The sequence below is a fragment of the Melopsittacus undulatus genome, chromosome 6 (genome assembly GCF_012275295.1).
Source record: "Melopsittacus undulatus isolate bMelUnd1 chromosome 6, bMelUnd1.mat.Z, whole genome shotgun sequence".
Classification (NCBI taxonomy): Eukaryota; Metazoa; Chordata; class Aves; order Psittaciformes; family Psittaculidae; genus Melopsittacus; species Melopsittacus undulatus.
The window spans coordinates 4261718-4285572 of record NC_047532.1 but is presented as its reverse complement, the minus strand read 5'-3'; the positions used below and the strand labels follow the sequence as shown (position 1 = coordinate 4285572).

The 23855-nt window shown below is 41.9% G+C and overlaps 1 protein-coding gene across 1 annotated transcript; it reads right to left on the bottom strand.

Moving 5' to 3' along the window:
- Positions 1-477: 477 nt before the first annotated feature.
- Positions 478-23130, bottom strand: LOC101877387 (ALG13 UDP-N-acetylglucosaminyltransferase subunit). The gene is given in 23 exon segments (XM_034064388.1): positions 478-743; positions 1588-1756; positions 2590-2627; positions 6744-6866; positions 7501-7672; positions 7961-8023; positions 8655-8710; positions 8836-8871; positions 9335-9462; positions 11351-11530; positions 12019-12256; positions 12913-13040; positions 13778-13878; positions 14699-14763; positions 15941-16049; positions 16735-16810; positions 17679-17859; positions 18216-18297; positions 20035-20107; positions 20996-21042; positions 21771-21821; positions 22610-22693; positions 22993-23130. Coding segments are annotated over 23 exon segments (2604 nt in total).
- Between the last annotated feature and the right edge of the window lie 725 nt (positions 23131-23855).

Here is a 23855-nt window from a genome sequence, read left to right as displayed (position 1 = left end):
ACGAATACGTGACCACTAGTGGCAAAGCAGCATTGATCTGCTGAACCTGAGAAAGCCAACCTCTTTCAAACATCCTCTAATGACCCTGTGCCCAATTTTTATCTGCAGGTATAACTGCAGCCTATTTCAGTGACTAAGCAAGAACCAGGTGTCTATGTGTTCCAGTGCAACCACTCGAGGCACAGTATTCATTTAGTGACAGTGTAGGTTATTACACATACTTTATATAGTCAAACTCAAGCTTTGTGTCCCCCGCACTGTTGTTTCTGTACAATCTCTTTCTATGCTCTCCTAAATAATCCACTAAAACATCAAGTCATGTATCACTAGCATAAACCTAAGGAGAGACATGAAATTTGAGTGTAGTTTAATCAACTGACCCAGCCCACTAAGACAAGGCCAGATTTACAAAACAACATCAACATAGTTGACAAACAAATAAACCAAAGGCAAGAAGTGAGTTTATGGTTCTCTGGTTTACATTCTTTGAGGCACATCATGACGTGCAGGGTTAGGTGAGGCAATATAGCTCACTTGCTGCACTGGTCCAGAACTCACAGCATTAGCAATCTGCGGAGAATTTCCATAGGGTGGATTTGCTGGATGCCAGGTACTAACATAGCAATAGGCAGGTACTGAAGAGTCAAATCCAGGAAGGGATTGCTGGCTGAAGGGGTCTGAAATGACTGGGTAATACACTGACCAAGAGGACAGGGCTGGAGCCTCTCCATTTTGAAAATTACCTTAAAAAACAGAACAAAATACACACTCTTACTATAACTGTAGTCTGTTTATGCAGACTTTCATTACTATGAAGACAGCATTACTCTGGTGGCCAAAAGGGAAAGTCCACTTGGATGACAATTTTATGCCCATAGATGCCCTTCCTAATGGAGGGGTTAAAATCATTTGTGGTACTAAGTTAGACTAGAGGACAACTTGCTCACAAACCTCTGTTCAAGAGCTGCTTAGCAGCATTCTGCTTTGGAGTGGCAGCTTTTTCAAGGTCTCTGGTAGAGAGCCAGTATCTTCTTCCCTATTTGATTTCTCACCATATGGCATTAATCTATGCAAAAGAACCACTCAAACTGAACAGGTCAAAGCATTATCAGAGCAATTTAGTCTTTTTCCTCATTCACTACAATACACCTTATTTACTGCCATGTGTATCTACAAGCCTTAAGCTGAAATGCTTGCCAAAACTCAGCTTAAAAAATACAGGCATTCTGGTTTGATATCCTGAATATCTGCTCATCAGGAAGCAAAAATGCTCTTTCAATGGTTTAGAAAGAGTTCTGCCAAGTTAAAGTTAGCATACCTGGTACAAGCCTAGAAAGGATTCCTTCTTCCTTTTTATGGCTTTAGAAAGCCCTTGACACACTGCTGGCTACACCAGTGACAACTGTGACATACTTCAAAGCACCACAGACAGCAGAGGAATTTGTGATAACCCCTTACAAGGTTTACTCTATGACCTCAAAACCTCGTGCTTCCCACCGGATAGTAAAGCTGCAGGCAAGCAGCTCTGAAAAATTCATTCCCTCATTCTCATTTGTTGCCTGTGTGGTCTTACATTCAAATACTAACCATTTGCAGGTGCTTCCAAGGGAACCTGGTGGATTCCAGTTTGCCCAGCATCAGTGTAGAGCTCAGGTACAGGAGCTGGCTCAGTATATGATGGATAAACTTCCATGGGTGACGGGGAAAGCACTGGCTCTACATACATCATGGGAGGCCAATAGCTCTGGTGGTAATACTTCAAGAAAAGGAAAAATGATACAAGGTCACTCGTACAACCACAAACTCTCCATCTCTTTTCCAAATCAGTGCTAGCTTCAGATCTGAAGTTAGGAAGAAGTGTATTTCTTCCCTTCTAGACCCTCAAGACACTGCACCTGCCAAACACCTCAATACAGCCTACCAGAAAAGACACTGCAATACCTGCAGCAATAGCCACCTCACACATTGTTGTTGTGTCAGGTAGCTCTTCAGAGAAACAGGACTCCCACCTATCAACTCTTTCAGATTTCTCCCATTTCTTCAGCTGCAGAAGCTGACATGACTTCCTCTACGTTCCTGAGCAGCAGCACTGACACAGCATATGCCTGCTGGTGCAAAGGCAACTCTTTAGCAGAGCAAGAGTTACCAGAACACAGACAAGTTGTGCTAACCAGTCTGAACACAGTTGTGCAAGTCCTAAAAGACTCAAAACACACATCTCTACATAGTCTTTGATGTCTTGTCCAAGTACACATTTTCTTAAGAATGCCTGAGGTTCCTCCCCTTACATCTTCATGAAAGAACAGTATTTATCCACCATTCTCTGCAAAAACAACAGCAAAACCAAAAAGCACCACCATAATCTAAAGTAAAACAATTGAACATGCATGCTAGTGTGCTTCACATTTTGAGCTACAACTTCACTTCCTGAGCTATACTTTTATCGCCACCAAGCAAGCCTATATGCTTTAAGTCAAGCGTGCAGGATGCACATTTAGCACACCTGGAAATCTCAAATACATCAGTGCATTTGTCAAGAAAATCAGCAGGTTTTACAGGCAATTTACTGTACCCTTTAAAAGCACTTACTTGCAATCCCAGATTAAAATACTGCAAGACCTTTCCATCTGAAATTAAAAGATGTGACATTAAAGAATGGAAAAGTACAAACTGAGAAGCAAAAGCAGCTTATGCACATTAAGAGCATCTTATTTTAAGTTACTCTTACTTAAGATCTTCTGACCTAATTTTGAAGGCCCCCCCAAACTGCTGTATCAAGTCAGAAAGTTGGGGGGGGGGGGAGTTAAAGATTATGTTAATTCCTTCCCTTTCCTCACAAGGGTGCTCCATTCCCTGCTTTCTTGCAAGTAGTCTTTTACTTGTTTTCCATGTACTGAATAATTTGCCCCCAGGCAAATACGTAATATACTGAGAAGCAATCACAGATGTGTGAAGGAACTTTGAAACCACACTCCAAGAACAGCAGGGCTCTGAACTTGGAAACACACTTCTAACTGTCCAAAAATGAAGCAGTTTTAAACCTTTAAAGCTTGAGCACTGAAAAGAAAAGAAGAAATGTATGTTTTAATCCTGTGATGCAGTTCTGGAACTGTGCAGTTCTCAGAAAAAACGTTGGTTTCTCAGATTCAGATTTGTTTTAAAGGCTCAGGAAAAGCAAGTCACCTATTTGACAGCAGTAGATCTGTGAGTGCATGAACACAGACTTTGCTTTAGTACCACTGGACACTGAAAGGGAAAGCAGAGAGACAGCTCCAAAGGAGCGAGCCACAAAGAACTTGACAACACCTCCAGAGTTACCACATACACCATCTTCTAACTTCCTAACTACTTCCCCCTAGATCAGGGCCTTGGCTCCACATTGCTGTGCTGTCCGCCCATCTAACACGCACACCAACCCTGCATGTTGCATTTTGCTGCAGGCAAGCACAGCATCCAGAATGCAAAGCCCAACCTTGATATACACAGGATTTGTTGCTTCATTGCTGTTGCCAATTCTCAACTCTTCAGTGCTCAGCACATTTGATCAGGACAACAATTCATGCAGCTATTTTAGGAAGTGTGCACAGGTCCTTCCTTACATCTAACAGCATTAAGCTTAACTCCCCAAAGTGCTGGTGATTTGGCAGTGACATTGAGAACAGCCAAACATAAAAATAACACAAAGCCTCACATGAATGCCATTTTTTTAGTATCCAGCTGAAACTGCATCTACATTTGGAACAAGTTGTTGGTGGATTTTTTAACCCGATTTTGTTCTTCAATTGTTTATGCAAATCTATGCAAAACAAGCCTAAGAGTGCAAAGAAACAACTGCTTCGTAGCAACGATAATGGTACAAAGGAAGAGCTGGGAGACTGAAGTGACAAACTGATAAGGGAAATAATGACGTCTGTGGAATGCTGGAACAGAAGCCAGGACAGTAGGAGACCAGTTTTTGTTTATATTCCTCTTCCAGATGTCTAGAAATCCAGTCAATCTCCACTAAGCATGACTACTACCTTATGAAGCAATAGCTAACCACTCTGAGATGGAAACACAAAGATCATGTCAAAGGCTGAAAAACCCCATCTTAAATGCAAGCAGCACAAAAGCCATGACAGAATTTTTGCTGTGCTGATGGGAAGCTTTGGTCAGTCCTGAACACTACTGCAGTCTCTAGAACACAATAATATCAAGCAGTCTTTTACCAACAGCTCCTTCGAATACAAACAGAAGAGAGCAGGTAAGGGGTGGACATCTAAGGTCACCATGTTAATAAACATGTTTCAAAAGCCCTAAGCACCACTAAACAAGATCCAAGAGATGAAAACTGGAACAAATGCAAATGTACCAGGTAATACTAAGGCACACAGCAGATTTTCCTCCCAAGTCCAGGATTTAACTCTGTTAACAAGTCATACTCCCCATCTATACCAGGCCTGCAAGTATCTTTAGGAAAGTGCACAGAACTCTAGGTCAAGTGTACCAACATACTCTGTACTACAGTCCAAAGCTTCTGGATTTCTGAACTTAAAAAGCCACACATCCTACAGCAGCGTGACAACATAACTGCTACATACGACTTACTAACTACCAACCTTAAAATCCTTTAGAAAAAGAAAAAAAGGCTTCCAGAGTTTACTCCAAAGAGGACATGGCCAGTATTAAATGGAGTGACTCAATTGAAGAGCCACAGGCAGGGTCTGAAGAGGTTATTAATCCACATCCACTCCAGATTCTTGTCAGCACACTTAACACCCAATTCTCCCAAGTGCCAGAAGCCTCAGTCAAGGGCATTCAACTAAAGCTGAAAAACACTAACCCTGATGTGTGCATGGTATCATCTAGAGCAGTACTAGTGCAGCACAGACTTGGGAAACTGAATATTCAAGATTAAAGCAGGAGCTCAGAGCAGGGGCAAGAAAGCAGAGCTCCTGCAGAGCACACAAGCAGTACCTGTGAAAGCAGCAGGCCTTTGAGCAGCCTCACCACAGTGTTTTGGGACCTGCCAACTTCTGACAAGCACATCACATGGTAAATGCCACTGAAAGAATCCATAGGTTTTCAGCCCAGTTATTCTTCAATCTACCAGATGTAGCTACCTGAACTGCAGGTATCAAGAGCAGCTCTTTATCTCACCTGAATTTAGCTCTCTAGGATTAGTAAATGGAAGAAAGTCCCACACAGAGTCAACAGACCTAACTTAGATGGCAACACATTGAATCTAACATGAAAACAATTTGCATTACTAAAATATTTCATGGTCTATCTTAAAGTAATAGATGTTAGAATAAAAGCCAGAAGCTTTCATTGCATCATTCAGTGAAAGCTACAACTGGCAGATAGCTAAAACCCAGTCTGTTACAAGGATGGGTTTTTTTGAGGATGGAGCTGGGGAAGAAATCAAGTCAAGATAGTGATAGTGAAATTACACTTTTCAAAAGAGTTCAAAAAGGAACACTTGGATTTCACAGTCACTACAGATATGCAGCTAGCTCCTTCGCCTGCTTGCCCCTGAATGAGCAGCTGCTCTCTACACCAGAGAACATGGGAGGTTCAGGAACTTGAACTAAAGGTAGTAAGCCTGATAAAATCGCATCATCTGCTCTATCTATAGTTATTAGAACAAGCCAGCTATGATGCAGACTTTCAACACATTCAGTGTACAGAGGACATTAAAAAACCCCGTGTACTTTGTATGCAGAGATATATCAACTACTTGAACAACAAAATCAAACAGCCAGTTTTGGACTGCTGCTCTTAAAGGCAGGCTACAGCTTATCTGCCTCTTGAGATGTGTGCAATGATGCAACAGTGGCACACTTGGGCCTCACAGCATTCCTCATCTAGAGAAAAACAAGTTACGTAGCGTTAACAGCAAGCAGTACCATTTTCCTGGAGCTGAGGCACTTAGCTTGATCTCTGGGTTATCAGACAAAGCTCTGTGAATTACAGGCTCTATTTATGACTTGTGAACCATAAATATGAGAGAATAAAGGGATAAATTAATAACAAAAACATCAAGTATATCAGTGCCTGTTGCACAGCTTAGCAAGCTCAGCTGTCTGATGCAATCAGTATGCAGATACTCTTATATTGTAAGAGCAAACTGACTAAAGATTACCACTTTCAAAACAAAGTCCATCTTCAGCTGATAAAGCCACAAGTTGTTTCTGAGCTGCCCTGCTGGTAGGTGCTATGTTGGTTTTCACATGCTCACTGCTTAATAGCCAAAATACACTTTCAACACCACCCTGACTGGTAACAGTACATGAGAAGGCCGAGTACACATGGAACCTGCATTTTATCTCCCATTTATACCACCACAGAATGACTTCTTGGACCCATACAGAACACCACAGTATGCCACTCAACTATGCAAGAGCATGACTGTAAGGAAACTGGGTTTGTTGGGTTTTTTTTAATCAGTTATCAGACAAACTATTCCCCCACCAAGAACCAGTACAATACAGGCCAAGCACCCTCTGCCTTGGTATTCATTTCTTTAGATGCTGTTTAAGGCTGTGGTAATCACATACTTGAGTCAGACATGAACTTGCTATTCAGAACTGGAAATGAAATTGATTTTAGCATAAGCATCCATAACATTATTTCTCACTCCCTGCAAACTGCCAAGAGCCATTTCTTCTCACTGTAGGTATTCTGTGAAGTTTCCATGGAGAACCCGAGTCAGAAGCATGCTGAAGAGCAGCAATAGTAAAAGCACAAAATACTGTTATTACCTTGAGGCAGATCACTGCCATTGGGATCACAAGAGTAAGGTGGAAGAATGGTACCAGCTTCTCCCACCTCACTGACTGGAGGAAGAGGGGCTGAATAAACTGGCACTGGCACCAAAGAAACTGCTACAATTAGAAGGAAACAGAAGTCAGCTTTGCAATGGCATGTCAAATGAGCAAGATGCTAAGTCACACAATTCAGCATGCACTTCTTCCTCATCCCAGTGCCCCTAAATACAAACTTTAACAAAGTTCTCCTTAGTAATCACTTTAAAAGAAATCCAAAAGTTTTAAAACCAGATGGGAAGGTTCCAGTCTCACAAGCCTGAACCGTATGTCCATCTGCAAGCTTCATGTAACTAAGCAGAGGAGCAAAATAAGGTCCACAAAAAACATATTAGGCTTTGTGTGGATCCTGAACCATGACAGCCAGAGACTCTTCTGGAAGGAACCAGTATCCTAACTTAAGAGAATAATTAACTGTAGGAAACTGGGGAGAAAGGAGGTGCCAGGAACGTCTGCCTTCTGAAAAGAGTTTTCTAGCACAAGCCTTGGCATTGGTGGCTAAAGGTGGTGACAGGGGAACCCAAAGCAGATACCTCCAATTCCCATGCAAATTAAGAGGCAACTGTCTCCTTCAAAACACAAAAACAAGAAGTGAGCAGTGAAGTTGCAGCTACTACCACATCATTTTAAGCCAAAGCAAGTGATCCATAAACCTCAGACATCCAAGTCCACAGCTGTAGCATACACACTCTACCTGGCCTCCCTATAGAAGGGGGAGATATCACAACTGGCTGGCCTGCTGTTTGTGGGGAAGCTGCTGTTGTGGCACTCGCTGGACTGGAGGCAGCAGAATTTGAGGAGAAGCCTGTAGCTGGAGCAGCATAAACAGCTGTAGAGGTTGACATAGCTGCAGAATTCACCACCACCTGGAAAAGAGTCAGAGTACTCATAGACAACATGCTTTGACAAAGATTATAGAAACGTCACATAGTTGGAAAATACTCACATAAATGCATCTTGGAAGTCCTAGCTGCAAGGCAGCTAACTATCCAAGTTCTCTAAAAACTGGCTTGAAAATACCAGCTGCAAAGCATCTTCTCCCCCTTCTACAAGATGCTATGAAGGGGCAGGTAAAGGGACCCCATATACTGGCACTAACTGAGCAGAGTGGTTGCCTCTTCTTAGGGCTACCACAATAAAGTACTAGATACTACCTTCTGGGGACAGCTGTGGGAAGCCACTCCATCTTGAGGTGACACAGAGATTGTCTCTTCTTCCTGAAGGGATTCCAAAGCAAAGCATAGTCCGTTTAAGAGGCAAAAGAAATCCCAAGGCACACACACCATACCCCTAAAGATTTATTTATGGACTATATATACACACAGGGCATCTTTGGTAACTTGAGTAAAAGCAGTTTTATTCTGACAAGCACAGGACTGACTTTCACACCACTGCACACCAGCAGGTAACTAAAGAGTTAGTTTCAGAATACTAAAAATTAGAATTCCACAATCAGGTCTATCAGAGGTGACATCTCTCCAGTCCCACAGTGGAGGAGTAGGACTGACTGCAATAGGACTTAAAAGGTAGCACGATAAAAGCAAGTGCTGTCAGGAGCAGAAAAAGAAACTAAACAGCACTCAACTACACACTTTCTCTTTGTGAAGGGGAAAGTGGAAAATCCTTAATTATCTTGTGCAATGCAGACTGTATTTGCAGACTCAGATAAAACCCTCAATATTTAGGGAGGAAAGTTGTGTGTGTGTGTGAATACATAAATAAAACCATCATTCTTTCACAAGAAGTCTCTGACCTACTATGTTAAGCCTGTATCCAACGACAGTTCCTATGAAGAATGCCAAACGCTTCAAGGACTCATAATCTGAATAGCCAGTGACTAAAGCTTACCAAGTTTTCCATAGGCTCTGCTGAACTAAATACCGTTGCAGTGTCACAGTCAGGATCTGGAGGGCATTGGCAAAATGAATTGAAAAAAAGCAGCATTAAATCTAATGCTTCAGAAAAAGATCATAATGAGTGCATTACAGTCAGCAAGCATCCTAGCAGTAAACACTGAACTGTTACTAACTTGGAGAAGCATAGATATATTCTTCATGGAATTTCCCTACAAGGGAAAGAACAAGATGCTTTGATTCAAAGGGAAAAAGAAAATGGAAAAGGAAAAAAAAGCTTATAGCTGAAGTTACCAGAATTACATTTCAGTGTACCCATTAATGAGCTGCTTTCAGGATCACCATCTTTTGTGCAGGAAAGATAGGAAAACTCTCAAGATACGCTCATTTTGTTATTCCATCAAGTATTAAGGTTGCCATTACTAAGCTTATACCATGCACTCATACATTTTTAGGCAACAACATGGCCTGCTGCTGACTTACCTAATCACAAAGGTGATGGTGTAGCAAGCTCAAATAGAAGTGACAGTTCTAGCAGACAAATACTGTGCTCACACATGTTTAAAGCTCCCAAAACCCAGATCTTTAGGAGATGTAAGGCACCTACTTTGACAATCTGAAGATCTTCTAAACATTGTCTTTTCTGTTTACCCAACTAATCCTTTAAGAACTCACCATTTTCACTTGCTTCTTCCTCCTCACAAGAATTCAGGATCTGCTTGTTAGCAACATCTGAGTTTGGGCTTCTCCTTGCTACCCAGAATCCTGCTGTATCACGGATAATGGGACCAGGGTTATCCTGGCTCTAAAGAGCAAAATCAAAAGCATGCATTTAGAAATAGTTTAAACCCTTTCCATACTCTACACACACTCACACAGTGGAAACAGGCTAGCAGATGCAAATCAAATCTTACTAGAATTACTGTATGTGTGCCCATTCCTATGCACCTTGATGGCAACAAAATGGTTACTGACACATTTCTTGCTATTACCTTTGGTTTGCCTAGTATACTTCAGGTAATTCACTTGGAAGACCTGCCACTGCCCTACATCATGCAGTCAAGTTGTTTCCTCCCAGAACATAGCCAGCTTTATCACAGGCTCAAAGCTCAAAAGGAAGGAGCAGTTCCCAGACAACAGCCAACAAAGACTCCCGTTTTCCTCATGCTGGAGCATTCCCACCACACCACCACTGCATCAGTGCATCCACTACACTAATTGCATGGGAAAAGGTTTTCTTTAGTCACAGTTGGCAAATGCAAGTCTGACTCTTTCAAAAAGCAGCACCCATTCAGGTTTCCCACAGGACTCCTTAACACTTCACACAACATTGTGCTGAAGTCAGTCCTTAGCTGCACCAAAATTTAAAAGACAGAGTTCTCTGAAGCAGGAATCTAGATGTTCAAGAAGTTGATTCACTCTTTTGTGATGGCTAAGGTGACACCCAACATTCTCCTCAGAAGACATGGTGACTATGAAATCGATAAAAGTGCTCAGAGAGGCTTGTAAGATTTCCAAGGTTGAAGCAGAGGTGGTAAGTCAGAAGATTCTCCCACCAGGCCTCTAGTAGGATGGCAGAGTTTTCTGTGAGGTGCATCTTTCCCCAGGAAATGTTTTATTCCTTGACTAAACAAGACAAGGGAGAGACAGAGAAAAGGCTTTGGCATTGACAGTACAAAATCACCGAATGAACATGAAAAACTATTCATTAGGAGCTGCAGGTATATAGTCTATCAAGGGGACGAAAAGCTAGTGAGCTGTACTGATTTTGTGGTGGGGAAAAAAAAGACCAACAAAAACCAAACCACTGCAGGATAATCTGTCCTTATTGCTTGACACTCTTGGAGGAAAAATCAGAATCAGATCTAGCACATGAGGAAACACTAAACAATGGCTGCTGCTGGAACAGCCGTGGGCAGACTCCCTCTCTCTCATTCAAATGCAAGTCTAACATTTGCTACATTCACTGCTTCAACACAGTAAAAACTCAAACTTACAGTTTCTCTTCAAAAAAGAAAAAAATATTTCTGCTTGCATAGTCAGCTACCTAAATATCAATTGATTCTTTGTAGCACATCCAGCTTTCTACTAAGGTTAGACTACAAATAAAAGACTTAAAAGTTCTTAAACTTAGTCTTAAGTACACTGAGCCACTTTATATACTATCTGACAGAAGGACTGCTTTAGAAGAAGTCTGTATCTGTAATTTTCTCCTGTTTCAGGAACAACATGTTAGCCCCAGAACATCACAACTACAAATTCACAGGCACAATCCAGGTTATCACTATAGGCTTTCTGAATCTAGTTACACAAATGATAAATCAGTGTGGCAAACAAATTAAAAGCTTTCCCCACACTATCTAGAAACAGACATACACAGGAAGAAGGGATTTTCTTTGTTTAGTTTGTTCAAACTGCAACGGAAAGGAGAAATATGACCCTACTTTTATGAAAATACACTGAAGAGAAAGATGCTGCTGGTGAGGTGAGGGAAAGGAGTGGAACATTCAGGGGAAAAAATGGTTTCAAGCAAGGCTTTTTTTTTACAGGATCTAGACTCATTTCAGCTATTCCCTCTTGAACACATTCACTGCTACAGCTTATTCCAAGGGAAAAGAAAAAACAACAAAACAAACCTGCTGTGTATTTAGGTAAACAAGTGCTGTGCACAACCCTTTGAGAGATATTAACATATCCTTTTGTTAGTAACTTACTGGCAAAGTAGGAAAAGCAGTGTTATCCTCTCCTTGGATTTCGTAGAAAGCTATAGTTTCTTCTGGTCCTTGAGGCTGCTCTCCATTCCCTGGCACAAACCCATACTGAGACTCCTTATTCGCACACTGCATCTGACGGCAGCTATGGCTGTATGAACTTTAAAAACAAGGAAGGAGATTAAGAACTGCCACCATCTGGAGTTTCACCTTGGTTTCACTGCTCAATTTTAACTCGGTGCTTTTTGGAGAGGCACAATAAACCCACTGTTTCATACTGTGCCACTAACAGCCAACACAGCTCTCCACATGCCACCATCCTCCCCAGCTTTTAGAGAGAGATTTTGTGAAGATGTTTATATTCACTTACCAGGACCTGCCGGAGAAATTGCCATAGCTCTGATAGCACCTCTTTCCTGGACTGGGGCAGAATGCTATCTGAGGGCCAACCATGTTGTGCCTGTTTATAAATCGGGCAGATCCCCTAAGTTTAAAGGGTAAAAGATGTAATTACAAGGAAGTGCTTCTCAGATGGAACTCATTTGCAGCTTTACCTACTAAATAGCAAAAACTCTTTCCTAACTAGCCTGCAGCAAGAACAAATAAAAAATGAGTGATGATCTCAGACAGGTTTTCAAGGCTTCATACCTTGACATCCCAAATCCATGGTTACGTCTATGAGGAGTGTTCTGAGGATGATAGTGTTCATAAGGTGGCATGTTCCCACCACCCTGTGAGCAATGAAGTGGAGTAGAGTGCCTTGAAGAAACATCATGCTGTAGCCGGGGTGGAAGAGCTGCCTGACCCCTGCTGTAAGAAACCGTCATAAAAACTTCCTTGCCACGAATTTTCTTAGGCAGTTTTTTCCCTGTCTTCACATCCATTTCTGCAATTTCTGTTGAGGACAGAAAAAAACCAAACAGATTTACACCTTAAACACCTGACTCCAGAGCTTCCTTCTCTTTATCAGTTGAGAAGCGTCAATATTTGGACACTCAGAAAAGAGCCTACTGCAGAAGAGTGCATTTTAAGTATACCCTTATTTTGAAGGCTCCAGGGGGCATTCTAAGTTCTGAGCAGAATGTAAACATCTCACATGTGAATACCTTCCAAATTCAGCTGCTCAAACCAGTGTTCACCAGTGTCAAAATCCCTTTATGAAATCAAACAAATACAGTCTATATTTATTGGCTGGGGAAGCTCTCATCCACTCATTCTTCTCTGCTATGATCAAACCAAACAAGTGCCTTGACTCACAGAGCCAATCTGTGTATCTGGTTTTTAAGTGCCAAACTTCTCCTTGGTAATTTCCAGCAACACCACTTTGCTGTGTATTTTCAATGGATTTCTTCCTTTGCAAAGACAAATTCATCCCTCTGTCTAATGGGTTACTTTACATCAAACCCCTGCAGTGACCAAGTTTTATATCACAGCCTGAAGTTACTTCCAATGTCCAAAGACTGCTACTGTGAAAAGTACCATGAGCTTCTTCCCCACTTCCCCCTGGTGTAGATGGGAATGGTGTAGAAACCTTATACAAACCTATTCCTGAGAAGTATCCACCTGCTATTTTCTGATAGGCTCCTCTTTTTAAAGCGGAAACCATATTCCAAGCAAGGACAGGTGCTACTTGTGTCACCGGTTTCAAGCTTGTCAAAGGAACTGCATGCCTGCAGGAAGAATACTGATGTTGGTGCCACAAGGATATCACAACATAAGACAGAGGAAAACAGAAAAAGCCACAAATGGGAGCATAGGGATCTTGGGGAAATAAAAAATAAATCATCTCATTTGCCTGACAACAAGCACACAGCTGTTACTTGTTTATTAAACAAGGCAAGCTAGGATTTATGCTCAACATACTGATTTCCTGGTCAAGACTTTGTTCCCTGCACATGTATGCCTATAGAACTACACATCTGGAAGCATGTGACAACACAGGATTTCTGCAGTACGTCATCAAGCTGAATTCTAAGTTTAATCAGAATTCTTGGAGGAAGGTGAATACTTTGAATAGCAAGGTAGAGAAAGTGATGAAACCCACCAGAAGTGCCAATTATTCAGTTGTTTGGGTACAGCATAAGAGCTCCAGAGAAACCAACACCAGAGGGTAATCTGTTATTCCTGAATTAAGCCCAAAGTGCAAAAACCATTTTCATGTACCAGAGAAAGGCAAGCAGCAAGATTTCACAGAAGGCATTACAATAATTATTTTGGTCATTGGAAACTGCACTCCTGAAACACTGCATTTGAGGGGTGATAGCCAACAAGGAAGCAAAGCTTCACGTTGTATTTGAAAGCCTAGGTTCTCCTCTCAAACTATCTTAACAACCCTGTTTAAAGCCTCCGTGAATATACAAACTCGACCAGAAAGAGCTTAAACACGAAGTGTCACCAGGCGGCTTACTTTTCTGCCAGCTCCTCAATGAATACAGTCAAGGTGTCACCATCTTGTCCGATTTCCTGGATATGAGCATTGTAATACTTACCTCCAGGCTCCAGACATACCTGAAGAGAGAAGAAGGGAAGCTCTAAAATAGCTAAACTCTACCAAGGATTTAGAATACTATCTGCAAACCACTGATAACAAAGCCTGCCCCTAACTGATCCTATGTTGGCTCAGGAGTCTCAAATACTTCTCCAAAATAGCAGGCAAAATAAAGAGCACTACACTAACTTCAGGAAGGGAAAACCAATCTTCTTGTAAGTAACTGAGAGGTAGAATACCTGCTTTCTTTACTTATTTTTATACACTGTGCCAAGCAGATAAGTATCAAGGAAGACTGTTATTTAAGAACTCAAGGAGAACAGAAGATAAAACAGGAAACTGGAAAGCTCTGCTCAGCTAGAAGTAAGTCATTGAGTGAATCATCAAGACTGCCTCAAACAGTGATAAAAAAATAAGCCCTCACTACATACATCAGAATACAAAGAAAGCTGACCTTCCTTTCAGCATTTCCAGACCAGATCATGCTACTCTGACTGTCCAAGCTTGCTTCTGACCCCCAGCGAAAATCTAACAGACAACTAGCTCAAAGGCACACTCAGTGCATTTTGAGCTCTTGATCTGAAACCTCCACACTCACAGAATGCACATCAAATTCCTGTTTGCAAGGAATTTCCAAGCTTTTCCTTCATGTTACCCAATGTTTAAAGCAGATTTTAGAAAGAAATTAAATTAAAAAGGAAGTCAGATTAATAACTACAAGGAAGAGAATGAGAAAAGCCTTGAAAAATTCTATGAAGTCAAATTATATTAAGGCTTACCATACTCCATTTAAAGAAGTTTTAATAGTTTCTCATAACTGAGTCTCCTTTATGTACTAACCTGACACTTGTCTCCTAAATAGTACTGTCTCCCAGCAAACACCATGTAGTCAGTTTTTTGAAGCTCTAAAAATAAACGAATAATAAAGGAAAAAGCCTTTAAACTATTGTTCTTTCCTCATATATCCTACAAGTACTTCAAGACAGCATCCAATTACAAGTTACAGGCCAATTAAGTACTTCCTATGCATACCTGAACATTCCCCATAGTAATGGTGAAATAACTACAGACGTTCTTAGAACACACCATAACCAAGCTAAATCACTGGACATCACTAACACCCAGATAATGCAGTAAGTAGCACTGCTACTTCAATACTACACTGCCTTTTGTGAGTTAATCCTGCATTTAATACAAATCCTGGTATGAAGAATGTTGAACACGTCTTGCCTTGCCACAGTACTGGTGGCACTTGGCAAAACTGAGACCTTATCCAGGTAAAGCTAACGTTGCCTAAAGCCTCATTGCTGCTGGATGTCAGTAGTTTTTCTCCATTCCTTGCCTGGCTTCTCTGCACACCAGTAGACTACATAGATAATTAGTTGATATACTCTGTTCCAAGAATTTTAATGACCCTCTAATGCTTATGCAGTTGCAACATGCTGAAGTCCTTCAGTATGCGAAGCACTTTGGGTCAGACATTAAACGCCATTTTAAAACTTATCTCTTTTGGTAACTTCCTGCTTTATGGATCAGCCACAGGGTATCCCAAAGAGCAGCAACCTATCTCAATCCACAAAGACCATGAAATCTTTCCAGAAAGTTCAAGCCCAGGAGAGCTGGGAAGCAAGACAAAACTCATCTCATTTGACAGATCCCAATGCTAAATTTGAGATCATTATTATACATCTCTGAAGCCAAAAATCATGCATAAAAAAGCAGAAGTCCTTGCACACATGCTGCAACAAAAACCTCCCAGATTTGAATGATTTCCAATACAACAGTATGGTAACAGAGTGCTGCATTCTGCTTTGAGTCCTCGTATTTCCCATACTGTAGTCAGTAAGTATCAAAGGCCAGATTTTTGCCAACCTTGTAACCATTGTACAGTGTCAGCAGTAGTATGTTTCATATTTTGAAACGAAGCCAAGAAACCAGCTACTAGCAAGATGTACTACCTACAAGTATTTGCTGGGTCAATCAGGATCCCTCACGTTTCACTTGTGACGAATCAGCTTCTCTGATAAATCTAACACTGAGCCTAGTACAGAGAGCCTTCTAGATTTGCTTTTTTAAAGATACCTTTTCTGCTGTCCAGCCAAACATCAAACTCCACATTTCGATAGATCCCAGGGTCCAGAGCCTTTAGTACTCTATAAGGAACAGGCATCTTTGATGGATTTTTCAGATGCTAAAAAGAGTTGAAACAAGTATATTTAGTGTGCTCAGTATAGTCTCCACCCTGCTAGCATCTATGGAATGTTTTAAAATGTACACATGCTATTTTCCAAAATATTCACTTCCACTGTTTTTCCTAAAAACTAAGCCTCAAGAATATGAGAACACATTTAAGCATTCAGAAGCAGAGCAAGACTTGGAAAGGTTAGAAACAAGCTCAAAACTAACATTTAACATGTTCTTTACTTGGAAAGAATCAAAGGAAGACAACTAGACCAATGAAATCATGGTTTCAGATGTTGGTGGGAGTTTCAGTTATTATATCTGAAAACATGTTTCTACAGAGTTTCTCAAACTGTTCTAGAGTGATTTATACTGTGTTCAAACAAAAGTGAGCTGATTTAAACCATTTCTAGGAAAAGCAAACAGCAGACCAGAAAACATCTGCTAAGCTCCATCTTTGAAGGGATATTAGCTAGAGAAGAACAAGAAAGTATCAGAAAGGAAAAAAGGCTTATCCAATTTAATAGAAACTCAGGGGCAAAACCAAGAGACAAGCAGATGTTAAAAATAAGCCACCCACTTTCCACAATGTCATTTTAAAAAGTGGAAGAGAAGGTGTAGCCCTAACAAGGGTAATGTCATACAACAACAGCAACAAAAAGACACCATAAGGAACTCTTTCCTAACTGACAAACCTTTTCTTCTTCAGCGTCTTGTTTGACCTTATCTTCCTGTGGATTGTCAGTCTCATTGCCTTCCCTGTAGTTCAGTCTAAGCAATTGAAAATAAGATTACAAAAAATACAATGCATAATTTCTAACCAGGATTAAAATCAACCAACTGTACATACAACCTGAAAAAGCACTATGGTGCCATCAAGTGGTAGATTTTTGTCTTAAACACAATCCATGGCTACAACGAGGTACAGGACAACCCTTTCCTTGATTTCATCTTTACTTGTTCCAACACCCATCCCTAATGAGGGCTACTGCTTTCATTAAGAAAGGATGAAGGTGATCCCACTGACCAATTAAACTCTTGCACTGCCAAGTATAAAAAGACACCCTAAATCCAATCAAACCAATGTCATCTGCAAGCATTCAGAGGCAGCCCTCAAGCCTTTCTAGTGACGTGAGCAACACAGGATGTGAGAGTTTCTATAAGGACATCCTGACTGTTCCTCTTGTCCTCAGTGATCCAACAGACTTGAATGAGTCCACTTAATTATCTATTTGAGGTATGATAACATTCAAAAGAAGACAAAGTCAAGCAGAGCTAATCTTCTCAATACATTAATTCCTCTGCAAAGTGATAGAGGCTTAGAAGGATAATAACAGGTTTTCACTAAAATTCTGATCACAAAGATCAATTTTATTTACAAATAAGCTGTCATTTTACAGAGTAACACAACTATAACACAGCCAGCAGCACAGGCTTTTCAATTACATGCTACTTCCCAGCCCATAGGAAAGCACATTCTCTTCCACAATGTATTTCAGCTTTGTGTTTGCACCACACGACAGGTAAGAGTTAATACCCCATAAACACTGGAAAAAAAACTTGTAAAAGTTGCTCTTTGCAAGGTTTTTAAAGGGATTTTTTCCTTCCCTTTCACCATAATCCCCTCCCAAAACACTACCTCTTTTCTGATGGATTTCTGGATACTTTTTCATGAAGACAATCAAAGTCCGCATCCTCACTTGCCACAGAGACATTGTTTCTGTTCTTCCTGGATCCCCTTCGAAATATCTCCACTGCAGACTTTAATTCTCCCTCATCCATGCCAAACACATCTTTGTACAGGATCTCATATAATATAGCTGAACAAATCAACACAAAGCTCAAACCAAATATTAAGGTAACACCAGAACAGCAAGAACTGCTGCGATTTTCAAGGTAAACATATCTTCATATATTACCTATTGTTACAAAGCACTTGTTATATTACATTCAGTTAATGAGAGGACCATAAAATAATTCAGGTGGAAAGAAGGGACCTATGGAAGTCATTTGGTCCAATACCCCACTTAACAGCTAGAATAACAAGTGTACATTAATATACAATGAATTAGCTTCCATCCTTCTCCACTCCACCTCTGAAAACCAAAACAAACACTGCCTATAAACATATGAAAACACCTAAGTTTCTTCCATAGAAAAAGGATTTCAAGTTTACCCTGGCAAACAGCAGCATTTTCCTGAAACTGTTTTGTATACACAGAGTCATAATGGCCATTGTCTGAACAACACAGCAAAACCTGTGAAAAGAAAACACGGTTTAAGTCCGGAATGATGTAAAACTTAACTCTGCTTGAAAGCCTAGCTCAAGACCATATTATTCTTTTATTCAATACCATCTTTCAGTCAATACCATCTAAACCCAATAAATACTCTATATGAAAAAGCTGTAGAATCAGCTTAAAAACTGAATCCTAGGTAAACTATCTAAGTAAGTTTGTCTATTATATCAAGGAAAACTATCAATTTGTACATCATGCTGCATTCAACATGAAATAATTGGTTTATAACCTACCTCTGAAACCATCAAGTGCTCAAGAGGTAAAATAAATACAAGCTATTAAATTCAGCACCCTAATATACACTGTGCAAGTAACAAAGGCATATTTCGCTGTTCCCTGCCTGAGGGACTAGAAAAGCATCTACTTCTCCAGCCCTCAGCAAAACCCTGCTTTCAGGAAGAGATATTACGTTGTCCTTTTGCCTTCTGCAACATATGCACTGACACCCCACATAAACATACACCATCAAACCTCATCTTGCCGTATGATCATGGCTAGCAAAAGCCCAGGTTGTCAGCACACTCCCAGCAAGGATGCTTCCCAGTTAACCAGCAGGAGCTGGGATGCCAGGGCTCTTATTTCAGTGTGCACTATGCCTTCTGCCAACTCAGGCTCTCATCTCATGGTGAGAATGAGCAACAGCAGACAGAGCTACTGGCTGTAGACGCACGGTAATGACAGACAGCTGCCAACACTTAATGAGAGCTCTGGTGATGAAGCCTTTGAGGACAAACACACAGTTAGACCATCCTGCTTGATTTTTAAAGTTGGCTCATTCTGAGTTAAATTAAGCTACACAGAAAAAGAAAGAAGCACATGTAAACAATGGCAGTTATTCTATAACCAACAGAGAACAGCTGCAGCAGCACAGATTTCAGTGCAGACCAGCCCCTTTGGCAAATACAGTAGCCCATACTGAATTCCATACTGCAGCAACTTTTCTGGCTTTGTGCCCAAGCTAGTCATGGAATTGTGTGGACACATCTATATGGCTACAGAAAACACAAGAAGGGGCTGACAGGAGGTAATACAGAGTATTTATCCTTTATGTGTCTTCTCTTGACCGCCAGCAGTAATATATATATATACAAGCTCTTCCATTAGCTCCTATTCTTAACTGTGCTCAATTGTACATCTTAGAAATGAAGCAGTTTGTTAGACAATTCCCATTAACTTCCTGTTTTTAGAAGAAAAGCTGCACACCTCATCCAATGTCAAAAAGAGAGGTACTGGGGGTGGGGGAGAACACCCTCTCTTCACCAATGCGATAAACAGATCTTGTTCTGCTCTTCAGCTCAACCCAGGTATTTCATTTTACTCTGTTGGATCAGTCAAATTCCCACTGAGAAGGGTTTTTACCCAGAGACTTCAGAGACATGGAAGAATATTCTGGAATTGCAATGTTATCTCTTCCTGCCAAAACTGAACTTCTTTGCAATAACATGCTAGCATAACGAATGACTGGCAGGAGAACAACACCTAATCCAACTCTCAAATGGGAAGCAAAGCTACTATAATTCCCTGTTGTGCAAATACTGTGCTTTTTCCATGAGCTGAAGTCAGTTTGGGGTTTTGTTCAGGTACACAAGAGCACTGGACTTACAAGAGCCCAATTCCAGTGGCGAGTTTTAACAGCTAAGCAGGACTGGAAGTCACTAAGATTTAGGGGTAGGAAACTGCCTCACTTCTGCTCACCTTGTCTTCAAAGCCATTGTTCGTAGCATAAATGGGGGGCTTTCCAGGGCAGCGGTACAGAATAAAGTCTCGCCTAGGTAAGCAGAGGAAAAACAATACTCAAAAAACCACACTTTTAGTAGAACCATGTTATGGAGAAGTTTGCAGGGAGCTGTATAGAGAACCCTGGTGGTTTATAGGAAAACCAAGGAGAATACTTTTCCTGATAAATGAATGCTACCATACAGGAAGAGCTAGATGAGCAAACACCCATCTTAGGGGAAAATAGTTATGTGGGAAAGACTAGTATACTTAAGTCACAGACCAGGTCAGGTATCTGTGCTTACAGCAGGGTGCTCACACACCACTGCAATTTAAGTATCACTCTGCAAAGGATTAGTGCTGCAGCACAGGGAACTAGAAACTTGCAAAGCTTCAGCTTGTTCCTTCAGTACAAGAACAGAATGAGCCTGCAAAGGGAGGGGTCTTCCTGCTACCACTGGAGACAGACTGCTTGCTGTAAGACAGCAGCACCTGCACAGGCTTATGTTACCTTTGACATGAGCATAAGGGTTTTACACACCAAGTATGTCCACTACTCCTCACTACTGGAGCTTTCAAGAACATCTACCTGAGTTTTAATTATGCTTATAATTACCACACAGCACTTCCACTACACATAGCCACTTGTTTGCTCCCATTTTCCATCCTCCAGCCACTACAAGAAAACCCTTGGTTTCCTTGAACATTAGCACAAAGATAACAAACATAGCTGGAAATTGACCCTCCCTTAAATCCAGGCTATGAGAACAGGGGCTGTGATGACACCTGTTTACACAGTAGTTTAGCTTTGTTTGGGTAGCATTTCTCAGCTTGTTTCACATGTTACTATCTCAGCAACAAACAAACAAAAGGTTCTGGGGCCAGAATCCAAATGCCATCAAGGTAAAAGCAAAATGAAACTTAAGAAAGAGACACTTACTTGTACATCACTGATAAAGCACTCATTTCCAGCTGGCCAGCACTTTCCTGTACAAGATTATGAGACTACATGAGCTACTGGATCAGTCTTCAACACTGAGAACGTAAGTTCTCTCTCCTATGAGGATATCTAACCAAATTAATCTACTGCTTAAAACAATCAATGCACTGAAGAATTGAGATATTAGTATTTCCACTTCTATGGCATACAGAAGTCTGCAACATGGGATAGACATGAGCTGAATAAAATGGAGCTAGTTCTGGCAGCGACTCTTAATCACACCATTCAAGATGTATTTGTTTTCATTTAAAGCCACTACATTTGTTGCAGAGATTGCTGCATCCATCACGCTTACTGGCTAAAGTCATAAGAAATAAAAGTCTGATCTCTAGTATTTGAACCTGGAGGTAGAAGAACCAGGGGATTGCAAAGCCTGATCAACACTTGATGTGACATACACCACACATTTCAACTTTTCCTTCTAGGAACTGCAATTATGAATAAGGCCCATGAGAGGCCTCAGCTTTACTGTCCAGTCTGCACACATTGCTCCTTTGCACTAACACAAATTCCCCACTAAAATAATGATACTGATTGATGCTGTTTATACATGTGAATTTTCAGCACAGGCCCACTCTATTACCTATGAAAACAGAACCCCAGGACTGGGGTCTATTTAAACACAACCCCCCAAACTTTAAACAACCACCTGATTATTTTCCTGGTTTAAGTCCCTAAAATTTTAATCCCTTACCAAGTACCAGATCAATCTTACCTTTGGATCTCCCAGTCGTTCAAGGTATTTCTCAAATGATCCTTCCACATACTTTCAGCAAAGAATAAAACAAATGTAAAAACTTAGCTAGTTGCAAAGCAAAATTAAACAGAAGCTGCCCATTACAGGCTATTGAATGGAAGGGGGCAGAACAAGGGCTGGGAGTACAGACACCAAACTGGGGAATAGTCTGACAATTCCTATCATTTTTGGTTTCTGAAGGGCTGTGGTCTGAGTGGGAGTATGACTTCACTGCTCCCTGCCTTAAAGCAGGGGGTACCAACATGTAAATACCGAGAGAGTCTCAAGACATTTAAGAGCACAATCCTGTGAATACTCAGACTCATCTCCCTCCAAGATCAGACTGAGCACTTAACTGTGAACACAACAGGATTAGGGGGCAAAACACACACCAAAACCAAGCAAACAAACATACACAAACCCCACCAAAATAAATACATCTAAATATCTCATTACTTTATGCAACAAGTAAACACACTCTGGAGTTTTCTGACATCTTTTGATATTCTTTACTCCAAAATCCTATGAAGTTCCTGCCTACCGAATTCTCCACAGAGAATATACTACACCAATAACTACCACCTTACAGGTTAATCATGTATTAGTAACTTGCTAAACTTGATTTCAGGAGCTGCAGAATGTAAACCCAAGTAAAACTTGTGCGATAGCAACTCAAATAAGCTAAGCAAGCAAGCACCCATCTGCTGCTGCTCTCTTAGGTGCACGAAGCCTGGCAAACCATGGTATGTTTTCACTTAAACCACTCTCCCCCTCCCACATTCCCCCATGCAAAGCTGTTGAACACGGACATTACTTACAGATTCAAACTGAAGCTGATGCTGCCTCATAAACGAAACACAAGCTTGCCTAACTTCTAGGTGGTGATTTTGAGTTAAAAACAGCTGGAAAAAATCCCATAAAGGTTGTAGAAGAATGAAAAAAGAAAAAAATCAGAACTGAAGTTACGCTATCTGTTAAGTTTGTTTTACTCATAGCTTATGGGTAACCCCACCACGACACACTCCATAGAGCAGGGTGCCACAGGCAGCTGTGGGAAGCAGCTCCTGGGAGCCCCAGGGTGACCGGTCATCCATCCCCTCGCACATCCCACCCGTTGGGCACCCCGGAGAGGTCTCCGGCATCACCCACCATCCGCGGGCAGGCAGCGGAGGAACTGAGGGACCGTTACTGGAGCCGTTACCTGCTCCGAGACGGCTCGGAATAAGCAGGAGGCGTCCTTAGCCGTCACCTTGCGGTACAGCCCCAGGCTGCCCAGGTACTTGTCCATGGCCACCTCGCTGAAGGACTTCCCGAAGTACTTCTTCCAGCCCTTCTGCATCGTCGCGGGTGGCAGCGGCTGAGGCGAAGACGGCAGCGGCTGAAACGGTAACGGCCGAAACGGCAACGGCACAAACGGCAACGGCACAAACGGCAACGGCACGCGGCAGCTCCGCGCTGAGCGGCGCGTGGAGGCTCCCCCCACGGCTGCTGCTAATGAGGGGCCGGCAAACAACGCGCCCACCTGCGCCCGGCCCGGCCCGGCCCCAGCACCCCCCTCCCTGCCCGCAGCACACGGGGAGCAGCCCCGACCACGGTCCGGTCCGGCCCCCCCATTGCCCTCCCTGCCCACCTGCCACTGAGAGCGGCACCGAGCACGGCTCGGCCCCCCGGAGCCCGCAGCGGCCATTTTACTGTGAGCCCCCCGCCGCCGGTCCCTGCTCTGCTCTCCCCTTAAGGCTGCAGGGGCTGGCCGGGGCCGTGGGTTCGCGTCCCTCGAACATCCATAAACCCCTACGGAGGTCATAGAATAAAAGAGTTTGGGTTGGAAGTGACCCTCAAATCTCATCCAACACCCTGCAATGAGCAAGGCCATCTCCCAACTACATCAGGCTGCCCAGAACCACATCCAGCCTGGCCTGGAATGTTTCCAGGGCTGGTGCATCCACCACTTCTCTGGGCAACCCGGGCATCTGTTTTACCACCCTCCTTGTAAAGATTTTGTGGGTTTTTTTCCCCTCACATCCAGCCTGAATCGCCCCTCTCTTAGTTTAAACCCATCCTATC